The 11537-nt window shown below is 44.2% G+C and overlaps 1 protein-coding gene and 2 long non-coding RNA genes across 3 annotated transcripts; 2 read left to right on the top strand and 1 right to left on the bottom strand.

Moving 5' to 3' along the window:
• Positions 1-42: 42 nt before the first annotated feature.
• On the bottom strand, positions 43-6998 carry ddx1 (DEAD (Asp-Glu-Ala-Asp) box helicase 1). Its single transcript, XM_047034737.1, has 26 exons — positions 6946-6998; positions 6801-6852; positions 6621-6684; positions 6506-6535; positions 6271-6367; positions 6009-6056; positions 5231-5314; positions 5011-5094; positions 4808-4884; positions 4648-4720; positions 4450-4526; positions 3957-4071; positions 3713-3851; positions 3542-3602; positions 3360-3458; positions 3131-3220; positions 2823-3011; positions 2646-2697; positions 2283-2429; positions 2096-2187; positions 1939-2011; positions 1748-1820; positions 1574-1616; positions 1385-1480; positions 741-861; positions 43-620 (listed from the first exon to the last, which is right to left on the bottom strand). Exons 1-26 carry the CDS (start codon positions 6959-6961, stop codon positions 490-492), a joined length of 2223 nt encoding a protein of 740 aa, XP_046890693.1. The 5' UTR covers positions 6962-6998; the 3' UTR covers positions 43-489.
• Positions 6999-7272: 274 nt separating this feature from the next.
• LOC124476944 lies at positions 7273-9096 on the top strand. The gene is made up of 4 exons (XR_006957071.1): positions 7273-7376; positions 7832-7883; positions 8071-8107; positions 9058-9096. It is a non-coding gene; the product is annotated as an uncharacterized LOC124476944 (long non-coding RNA).
• A 3-nt stretch (positions 9097-9099) lies between these two features.
• On the top strand, positions 9100-11370 carry LOC124476943. Its single transcript, XR_006957070.1, has 3 exons — positions 9100-9135; positions 9692-9739; positions 11102-11370. It is a non-coding gene; the product is annotated as an uncharacterized LOC124476943 (long non-coding RNA).
• The last annotated feature ends 167 nt before the right edge of the window (positions 11371-11537 follow it).

The raw sequence follows: 11537 nt of genomic DNA, 5'->3' as shown, positions 1-11537 counted from the left end.
GGCAGGTAAATAGACATGTTCCAATAAAAAAGTTTGAGAATATCAGCTCAACAAAAATTTATTTTAAACATAACCTTTATAAGGAACATAAGGAACATAAACAATCACTCAATTTGTTTTCAACTCGACTCATTTGACCATTTCCACTCAGCTATCGATCCGAGCTAAATTGTGAATAAATCTAAATGAATGAGCTGTGCTGTTTGATTAGAATATGCTTGCCACTTTTGTTTTTAGCGGACCTTAACAATATGTACTGTATCACCCAAGGCAATGACGGTACAAGTTTAGGAAGAATAAAGCTGGTAAGCATGTTTAAATGAGTCTACAAAAGGTATTCCACACACTGTTGTGTAGGGCCTAGGTACTCTCTCTGAATGTATTCGTGTTTGTGAGTGTAGGGGTTTACACCAAAAAGCATACACCAGGTAATGAAGTAGTTGAGATGATGATTTGACTAGACATGCATAGGTATGTTTATATGTGTCTTCAGAAGGCCTTGAATATCTGGTTGGGGAGGTAGCCCAGGTTGAGGAAGGAGGTCTGGGCCTCTCTCTCCAGGGTGGCCAGCTCCTGTACAGTGGGGGCCAACACATCCACATGACCCTTGTAGTGACCACCTGGAAGCAAGAGGTCAAAAGGTGAAGTCAACCTTTTCCCACACAGCTGAGGTATATTATGATCTCATTCAACACTGTTCTACTGCATATAGTCGCACGCACGCACACACACACACACACCTCCTGTTGACCGACGCTGTCCATAAGTGACCTTCCCGTCGAAGTCATCCAATGGCACTTTGATGTCTGGCTCACACTGGGTGATGGTGCACTTCAGGTGCTCCTCCACGTCTGACAGAAGCTGAGCAACAACAAAACATGTGGATTGAGAGGCAGGGAGGGAACAACATTTCCAATAAAAAAGTTTGAGAATATCAGCTCAACAAAAATGTATTTTAAAACATAACCTTTATAAGGAACATAAACAAACACTCAATTTGTTTTCAACTCAACTCATTTGACCATTTCCACTCAGCTATCAATCCGAGCTAAATTGTGAATAAATCTAAATGAATGTGCTGTGCTGTTTGATTGGCATATGCTTGCCACTTTTGTTTTTAGCGGACCTTAACAATATGTACTGACAAAGTCACTGACAAAGACAAAGTCATTAAGAAAAGGGCTTGATGAGATAGTTTGATCGTGCAAGGAAGCGTGTGGTTGTCCCCCCCCACTCTTAAACCCAGAGCGATGCAGATCCCGTTACTTGGCATATTTGGTAGTATGTATACTTTGTGCTGTGTCAGGCAACACGGCTGGAACTGTAGAACTCCCCCGTGGGTCAATCCGGTCCTACCCTCCCCCTACCCTACGGGTATTTGTACCTCGAGCTCGTTGTACCAGATAGTGCAGCCTCCATCTTCCTTTAGCCTGGTGTTGTGGCAGCCTCGGCCCCGGTTAGCACATGTGTGGTACCACACCTACACACATAAGCAAGTGTACACACACAGTCTCGTCAGACAGTTATAGTTCTACCTATTATAGTGTCAAACAATAACACATCAAAACATTACCTTCTCTTTCTCCATAGCAACCAAAGAAATGGCCAATCCCATTCTGTGAAAAACGAAAAAAAGGAGACAAAAGATTTGGTTTGACCAATGCGTTATTGGGAGGTGTAATGCCTTGAATGAGTTTGTCCGATGGGCAGCCACCCCACGCTGTTGCAGTGTAGATCTCCAACTGACCTCTCAGCTCTGCCCACTCGGCCAATACGATGGACGTAGTTCTGCTTCTCGTCTGGCAGAGTCACGTTGATCACTGCAGTCACCCAGGAATGAACCATCATTATACATGCTGCATACTACATAAGGTAGTTCAGCTAAAATACAATGTGTGTGTCTTTTGAGTTAGTTTGTTTTGGGGCCCACCCTCTTACCGTAGGGAACTCCTCGGATGTCAATGCCCCTGGCAGCCACGTCTGTGCAGATCAAGAACTTCACTTCCTGTTTCTGGAAACACAGACAGGAAGTCAGCCATGACCTTGAACTTAGTAAACATTTCGCACAGTTGAAGAACACGCTGTTGTTGTTTACCTTGAACACCTCCAAGTTGAGTTTGCGATCTTGAGGCTTTCTGTCGCCGTGGAGACAGACGCAGGATAACTGGTGTCCTTTTTTATCGGGACCTGTGTAGAACAAGGAGCATGATGGGACATGGTTGTTTACAAGATATGCATGGCATTATACCAGTACAGTATTCTCTGGTTTTCTACTCCCTCACCTCCCCCCTGCTGGATGAAGTACTGCTCCATGTTGTCACAGTCAATCTTGGTCCTACAGAAGATGATGGCCTGGTCCATTTTGTGTTCCTTGATGGCTCTGATCGTATACTCTCCCTTCAGAATCTTTATGCCTTCCGACCACATCTCTACACACAGGGGTCAAGGGTCACAGTCATTCAGGGGTCAAAGGGCATATTAGTGGCACATATTGGCCCGCTCAGACAACTAGATAGAGTTGTAAGTTACAGTGACACGACTCACATGAAGTTAACCGTAAGTTCTAGAGAGTTCTAGGTCTTAACCCACACTATTCTGTACCGGGGGCTGCTGGACAGCCAGCTTCAGTATAAGGGAGGTCTAACCTGGGGTGTTGGCTCCTGGTCTGGTGTTATCTTTGGCGTGGACCTCGTCCGTCTGAAACCAGATTTCACAAGGAACAATTAAGCTTTTCACCCGAATCAAGTGCACCCCAAAGTCTGTGACTCGAACTGAGAGCGGATGCGGCGACCCTCGGCACCTCCCGCCCCCCCCAGACGGACCTGGATGTGGTTCTTGGCCAGCCTCTCCCAGAGGCGGTCCTGCTTGGGGTTGACTGGGACGACCACGTGGTGGACCGTCTCGGGGACGGAGTCCTCCCCCTTCAGGTCCACCCAGGTGGGGAAGTGCATGATGCGCTCCGACAGCTTCTTCACGTCGAACGAGTGCAGGGTGGCGGAACACACAATGACCTGCAGGGACGGACGCAACACACACACTTAGGACAAAGGAAAGGGAACAGCACTGAATTCTCCTGTGTGAAGGTGCATCAGTGAGTTCCAAGCACGCACACACACACACACACACGTACCTGCAGCCTCTTGCCGTCCGAGGTGACTTGCGGGATCTGGTTGTAGACCCTCATGATGAAGTCTGTGTAGCCTGCAGAGAGTAGCCCATCCTGGGGGGAGACAAGGTGTTACAGGGGTCATCTCATGGAGGGTCTGTCCACAACACACCTGTACCTCCACATATGAGGACTAAAGTAAAAACAAACTAAAAGACAGAGACTAACAGATACAAGGTGAGGATGAACATACACACTCATCCAGGACGAGGAAGCGGATTTGGGACAGGATGAGCTTCCCTGTGGAGATCAGGTCATCTAGCCGCCCTGGAGTTCCCACCACGATGTCCACCTGCAAGGAAGACACAAGGTCAGGTCTGAGCAACGACCAGAAACGCTCTTAAAAACTTTCATGAAATCCTGAGCACCACCTACCCCCTGGTCCAGGATGGCCAGCTGCTCTTTGGCCGCTACGCCACCGATGATCAGGAGATCTCTGCAATGACATCCCACATGTGGTTGTGTGGCGGTTCAATCACATATGGACACACACACATGGACACACACACACATGGACACACACACACACACACTGTTGCAGTGTACCTGAGCTTGGGGTTGTCCACATTCTTCTTGAACTGGTTGACCACATTGAGCGTCTGCTCAGCCAGCTCTTTGGAGGGCTCGATGATGAGGGCTTTGGGGGCGGTGGACACGGCCTTCACCTGACTCACCTTGGCACTGCCTGTCCAGGGAGGAGGAGAGCTCACTACGTGGGTCTGTGTGTGTGTGTGTGTGTGAGAGACAATATTAAAGTCATAACGTAAAAGATTAAATAAACCTGCTGTACCAGACTGAGTGGACTTGACCACATGTCTCTCTTCTGCTTTGTCCAGTGCTGCAAACCCAGCCTTAGGGGCGTTTTTAAAATCCTCTCCGCCAAAGTTAAACTTCAGCTCTGCATTCTAGGAAACACAAACCGAGAACAAGAGAGACCAAATGTAAATGTGAACGTTTAAAAATGCTGTACTGTGTTAAAAGTCTTAGGTATCCCCAATATCTTTTTCTACATCAATATTATTTTATAATGTAATTTTAAAATATATTTATATTTTTGAACATATATTTTACTTCTGTATTTGTGCGACAATATAAAATGCAATATTGAGCAATGGTTGTTGAGTCTTTCTCATGTATTAATTTATTGAAGCATTTTTGCTCGTTTTGCTCGGACATCGTTTTGATGTCCTTAGGGCTTTGGCACAGTGTACTGTATTTGAAGAGCAACTCCCAAATACTTTACAAGTAGTGTTGTCCCATAACAAGGCTGTGTTGACTGTTACCTTGAGTACACAGGAGGCAAAGAAAGGCTGGTTGCTCAGGTGAGGGGGGATCTCAAAGGCCAAACCCAGATCAGTACCTGAGAGAGGGAGAGGTAAAGAGAGAGAAGGAGAGAAGTGAAGAGGGAGATAGAGAATGAAAGTCAGTTCCTGTCTTCTAGCCCCTCCCACATGACACAGCAGAATACCGATCATATTTACCATTTTTGGAGAATGACAAATGACCATTGTCAAGATCCAGGTAGCATCCGATGGTGTCGTGCATCGTGAATTCCTACAAACGCAAACGTTTTCATTTGGATTCAATTGGAAAATAACAAATATGCAGGTGAAACCTTTTCAGATTCTCTCTGCGACCTACGTCTCCATAACTGTCAAACTGCTTGTTGTGGGATTTCTTCCCAGTCCCTCCAAACCCAAAGCTGTACTTATCAGTCCCTGAAATCACAAGAGAGTACAGAAAGATTCAACGTATAACACAGAACTTTCAAACGAGTGACAAGAACAGTGAGTAGCTGTTCAGTCACCATCTGATCCACTGTTCCCCAGGTTAGGAAGCCTTACCCAGGTCCAGAGAAGCCGGGCTGGTGGACCAGCCCACTCGACACAGGCCCTGATCATGGCACGACACCTCGTAGTAGTGCTTCCCTGGAGGGAGGGGGGGAGGGTGGGACGAGAGAAACAGGTTACGGCAGAAACAGTTACAGAGAAAACGAAAGAGGAGATGGGAGTGTTTTTTGAGTGTTTACTCAAAGACTTGTCACCAACAACAGTTTCTTCTTACCCTTGGTGACACCTTTGGTGGAGCGACACCCGTGCCACTCTTTGAACTCCCTGCTTTGACAACACAGACCATCTGGGCCGATAGCTGCAGGACGGATTCACAGGACGAGACCGGGAAGCACGCATGGATAGTTAGACAGATGGAATGATACAGAGGAAGAGGAAACTGAAAGACTGCAGCGCCCTCTAGTGTTCTACCGACACACTGCTTTAAAATGAAAACCACTGAACCAAATGACTTTCATTGTTGGGAACCTTTAGCTTGGTTTATACTTCTGCGGGTCTGCACTCCCAATGTTGTGTGTGTGTAAAGATGTTCTCAAAATGTGTGTAAGGATGTGTTGTTGTGTGGCCTTGTTGTTAAAATAGCCATTTGGGCTCAAGGTGGCACTGTCATGCAAAATGGTAGTTTGTTTGCTTGTAGCGCAGGAAAAACCTCAGAGAAGAAGTAACTGTGGAGTAGGTAAACAATTATAAAATCTACCTAGCTATATCAGGGAAAATGCAAAGTTCTGGAATTACGCGTTTGAGAGAACCAGTGAAATTAAATGATTCCTCGTCTTTGGTGATACAAGTCAAACGTTGACGTCATCCCTACTTTGTGTAACCTCTCCCTCCCTCCCCCATCCAACCAATCATCGTTAGTGCGGCTCTGTGGTTGACATACGCAGAGCTACGCGCTTTTTTGAGCTGGTGCGCGTAGACTACGCAGCCATGTGAGGCTCTATGCTGTACGCAGACAGCTGGACATTGAAGGATGAATCAAGCTTTTCACTCACCAAACGCTGTGCTACGATCATACGGATTCATCTGCCAGGTGTTCAGGACTAGAATTCAGAAAACACATGGATAAGTGGCAATCTGGCTTTCCTTTGCACAATGCTTTATAATTCACCGCCAGACAATAACTTAATTCTCAGCCAAAGTCATTGTTATATTCTAATTTAGAAAACATAGGGAGGAACATTGCTGAATGGTATTGATAAGCATGCAGATGACAGAGTGCTGGCTCAGGATAAAAACAAGCTGTCTAACTCTGACCTGTTCCACCGGCCTTCACAGCAGTTCTGCCCTTCTTGCCCTCCTGCTGGTCCTTCAGAGTCTCATACACTACCTGGATCACTGGGATACTAAAGGCCTACATGGATCACACAGTGAGAGAGGCCATTACTAAACTATGACTAGATTAGAACAATTGCGTGTGGAGAGATCCTACAGTCTCAATAATAGACGCGAACATGCTCTGACATCCTGTTGACTAAATATGTCCACTTACCCCAGTCTTACCGCTTCCCGTCTCTGCAGCCTAGAGACAAATAGCACAATTATGATTGATGCGTTGTGTACATTTCAATAATGTGACTGTCGGAGAGTCAGCCTGTTATTCTTACCATGAGTACATCTCCACCTCCGAGAATCAATGGAATAGACTCTGCCTGGATGTCAGTGGGAAGCCTGTAAGCATCATACAATGTGTGAATTGTGTGAGAGTTGATCTAAAAAACTATTGTGATGTATTTATTAGTTCATAATTAGTTATAAAGTGTTAACTAGAAGATAAGTTAGCGTACAGCCAGCCCAAGTCCTCGACAGCCTGAGCAATTTCAGGCATAACACCCATTTCTGTGGAGCAAAGGAAACATCACATTAACACTGCAGTGTGCGTACTGAATGTAAATGTAAGTATTCAGGGTTAAACACCATTGAAATGCTTACCACCAAATGCTGCCATGACTGCGTACGAGTAGGTAGTTCCACCGGATATAACGTGTTCATTAAATTTGACAGCTTGCAACAGTCCCCGTAGTCCGGTATAGTCGGTGTTTCATTGGTTCCGGAAATGAAATATCCTAAATCACCGTTATATCTACCCGCTAAGAACAGTAATTTCCGAGCTAAATAAAAAAGAAAAGCTAGGATAAGGCTAAAAATATTTTATTATACCAGACAATATGGCATAAATCGTTGAACATCTTGATAATACATTTAGCCATTCGCGTTTTACCTATGTACCACATGGACCACCGTACGTGAAACCACCAACAAGCGCAAACATGGCTGACGACAGCAACATTGAAGGCGAAGATGAGAACATTTTGTATGATTTACTTATAAATACCGAATGGCCACCCGAAACGGACACCCAGGTTAGTCATAGCTTTAGTCGTGGTCATTGCAGTCTCAATTACAGAACTGACACGCACGTTGAAGTTGCTAGGCACTTTGCAAAATAAGTTAGCTTGAGGTGCTCGTTCATTCTGACAGCCACGTCAGACGTCGTTCAAATCCCGATTGATAAGCGACTAAAGTACATTCCCCAAGCTTGCTTGATACTCCACGCCAACAAATTAAATATTGGACATTTACAAGCACACATGCACAACTCAATAGATAATAAAAATACCCCCAGCAAAAGCTAGGTCATAAGTTAGGTATTTTGCTCTGATCTAACTATTGTTTACCATTGACCTACTTTCTGTCTGTAACTTGAAGCCTGTTTGTTTTTATTCCATAATATATCATGCTTAGTTGTTATTCTATATGGTGAAAAATGTATGATATACTCCTGTTAGTTAACTTTGTGCGCCTGTGACATTTTCAGCTGCGAGGCAGCAAGGAGCAGAGCTCATCTGTTATTGCCAAAGCAGTGACAGGTAAGAGAGCTATGAACGAACTTTGTATCACACAGTTGGTTGTTCACATACCAATATGTACAGATGTATGTCTGTATCTCTTACTGCATTCAGGCTATTTTGTGGCCATCATGTTTGTAGTTTTGTATCGACAAATGGTAGGACTACTAATGATATGATCCAACTCACTCTGATCAATATCTCACAGGGCCGTTCAGGTTCATCCTCCATTATCTGTGGTACAGGTATGTGGTTCATATCACTCTTTGTCCTTGAAAAACTGTCTTTGGGGTGTCACACTACTACAGTAACTGCTGCAGCAGCTGTCACACTACTACAGTAACGGTTGCAGCAGCTGTCACACTACTACAGTAACTGCTGCAGCAGTCGTCACACTACTACAGTAACTGCTGCCATACAGCGAGGAGGTAGGAGGGTCATGTGTGGTCAAAATAGTGTTTGGAGTAGCATGCTTTAGCGCAGGAGTTCCTAATCCTGGTCCTCGGGCCTCCCTGCTCTCCCATCCAAGCCTGATAATGACAATTCATTTGAATCAGGTGTGTTGGAGCAGGGAAACATCTAAAACATGCCGGGCTGGGACGCCCGAGGACCAGGATTGGAAACCTCTGCGTCTAGCGGATGAGGCTCCACTCTACCACAACTCCTCTCTTTCACAGTCACTCTTCTGTGGAGTACATCCTATGTCTTCTGATCCACAGGATTTAAGGAGCTCTATATCATATGGATAGATCCACAGTATCTAAGTAGATCTAGATTGGTTGGATCCAGTCCAAAGTGAACTTTAAACAGTTGCATAATTCAGATGTATTATCTCTTCACATCATTCAGCAACATTAATTACATGATTAATTATTAAAGAGCTCTGCTAATTTTGCCTGAACCAAGATCAATTTTCCTAGATCCTGCAACTTGGTATACTTTAGCAGTAGATTAATCTGGCTCACTTGTGTTGGACTGTATTGGGAACTTTTAGTGTGACCTAAGCAATGTCTCATTTGGACAGAGCGTCAACTTAATGTTCCTAGATATTCATCAGATTAAGTTTGAAATGGTGAGAAGATGGACACAGTGGTGACTGATTCAAATTGTGTTTGACTGCAACCTCAGTAATTCTACTATGATTTCAAGCTGTTCCATTTCTGTTGTTATTTGTCTATTTAATCAATTGACCCAGCCCCTCCAGCTCCTCCCTGCCTCCTGGTCTGGTCCGACTGGCCAGCAAACAAATCAACTGGCAGATTGTGCTGGCAAGGTACAACACACACACATACAATAATCGTTGTTGCCACTTTGTCTGGACAAGGTCTTAGGCTCTTCCTAAGTCTTTGTACGTGTGGAATGTCTTTTCAGCCAATCACCTAATTACACTCATTAAAACAAACAAACCATCCAGAGAGGCATCTTTTAATTGGCTATTGATTCACCTATGTAAGACTCTGTTGTATGGCTGATAGATGCTGCTCTTCATTACGTCCAAGTTTCAAGCTTCAATTAATTTAGTCTATGTGGTTATCTCTTCCTCTCTTAACTGAATTTTACTCTACATTTTCTTGTTTACCTTCATTGTTATCTCCCTTTCTCTCTCTCTCTCTTTCTTTCTTTCTTTCTTTCTTTCTTTCTCTCTTTCTCCTTATTTCTTTCTTCCCCCTGCTCTCTGTCTTCTCTCTCTGTCTCTCTCTCTCTCTCTCTCTCTCTCTCTCTCTCTCTCTCTCTCTCTCTCTCTCTCTTTCTCTCTCTCTCTGTCTGTCTCTGTCTCATCTCTTTCTCTTTCTCTCTCTGTCTCGTCTCCCCATCCTCTCTCTCCTCAGTAATGGGAAGCTGCTAGCAGTGGTTCAGGATCAGTGTGTGGAGATAAGGTAATTATCAAAACTCCATGCCCGTGTGTGTTACGTGAGATGCACTGCTTGATTAATTTATCTATCTATATATCATATCTATCTGTCTCCCCCTTTCCCTCTCTTTCTCTCTCCCTCCCATACAGTATATATTTTACATCTTGACCGTTTGTGGTATTTGTCTTAACTCCCTCCTTCAGAAATTGGTTTCTTAGCTTGATTAGGCGAACATGGAAGGAGGGAGGGAGTGGGGGAGGCTGGAAGCTGTTGGATTGATTGGGTGCAAAGGGTATCTCTAGAGATTCTGCTTGTGAGTTTGAGTTTATACTCCCTATTAAATGACATTTAATTTGTGCGTGTGGGCGGTGGATGTTTTTTGGTGCACTTTCTTTAAGGGACATTTGAACCTTTTTTAAGCACAGCCAATTTCCCCTGTGCACAACATCAAATCTCTTCCTAGTCAGCAATGTGGTGTAGTGACAAAATGCAATGCATTAAAAGTAGCAAAATTGGAGTCAAAATCAATAGTAATACACATCAGTTATTCTGCACACTTGGTTCTCTGGTGGCACAAGCAAAGGTAGGAAATATGACCTTTAAAAGGTTTATGCAGACATCTGTAATGCTTTCTGTATTCAATCAATATGTAAGCCTGCTAGACTGTAACTGCTTCCACACACGTTTACAGTAGTGTCTGCATGGTTACCAGCTGCCATACAGATGATGATGGTGCTGTTATGAATAGTATGTCTTATTGTGCAATTGTAATGAATATTGAAAGTCTAACTATACCACTAATGCCACTTTGGGGTATTCCTTTCCAGTCTGTTTCTGAAGTAGCTTATAGAGCATGTGACCCAGGCTTATGAATTGTCATACACTGTTGTTTGTTTTAAAGTGAGGCTTTAGTTAAAGCATCAATCCAGCTCAGTCAGTTGAGTCTGTCTCTCATCTCCCTGCTCAGCATCCTTCATATTACTTTTATGCATCGGTCAATTATACATGCTGCCCTATATAAATAATGGATAAATATAAACGACGCAGAGTTAACTCAAGGCCTTTTTAGTCCAGGCCTAATCCAGGGTGCTATTGACTGACTGAGTCAATTCTCTTTTCTCCTGGCATTTTTTCCTTGATGCATGGTGGTAATACCGGAGTCAGACTCAGTCCCCCACTGTTATGATCCACATTCATCAATAGTGCCGTTTGCTGAGTGTATGTGTGTGTGTTTGTAAATGTGTGTGCGTGTGTGTGTATGTGTGCATGGGCTTGCCTAAGGGTAGATATGTGTGTGTTCAGGGTGTATATGTGCAAGGCAGCCTTATAGATTTGTGTGTGTGTCTGACCTCCATCACCCAAAATGTGTGTTTTGTTCCTTTGCAGGTCTGCGAGGGATGACTTTGGTTCGGTCATTGGGAAGTGCCAGGGTAAGACTGTACTTTATGGATCACATATATTACTGTGACTGGACAGAAGCCATACCTCAGCACGGATGACATCACACTGTACTGTATTGACGAGGGAAAGAGTGAGAGCATGAGAGAGATATGGCGGAAGGAAAATGTCCAGTTTTAACATTATTGGGAGCTTACGCATAGTGTGTGTGCATGTGAGTGTGGAAGAGAGAGACACAGAGACACACACACAGAGAAAAAGAGAGAGAGAGAGAGAGAGAGAGAGAGAGAGAAAGAGCGAGAGAGAGATAATGTGTGTATCCGTGTACTGAATGTGTACATGATGGCATGTGTTCTTCTCTGGCTGATATTGACATGTGGTTAATTGGAATGTGTGAGAGGAGTGAGAAGCAGCGATAATCACA

The sequence above is a fragment of the Hypomesus transpacificus genome, chromosome 14 (genome assembly GCF_021917145.1).
Source record: "Hypomesus transpacificus isolate Combined female chromosome 14, fHypTra1, whole genome shotgun sequence".
In the NCBI taxonomy this organism is placed as follows: Eukaryota; Metazoa; Chordata; class Actinopteri; order Osmeriformes; family Osmeridae; genus Hypomesus; species Hypomesus transpacificus.
This window is presented reverse-complemented; position numbering and strand designations above follow the sequence as displayed.

Coding starts and splice junctions, on each gene's coding strand:
- ddx1 (XM_047034737.1), bottom strand. Junction 3,852..3,956: donor GGTCAAGTCCACTCAGTCTG/GTACAGCAGGTT, acceptor CTCCCTGGACAG/GCAGTGCCAAGGTGAGTCAG. Junction 1,617..1,747: donor CGAGTGGGCAGAGCTGAGAG/GTCAGTTGGAGA, acceptor CGTTTTTCACAG/AATGGGATTGGCCATTTCTT.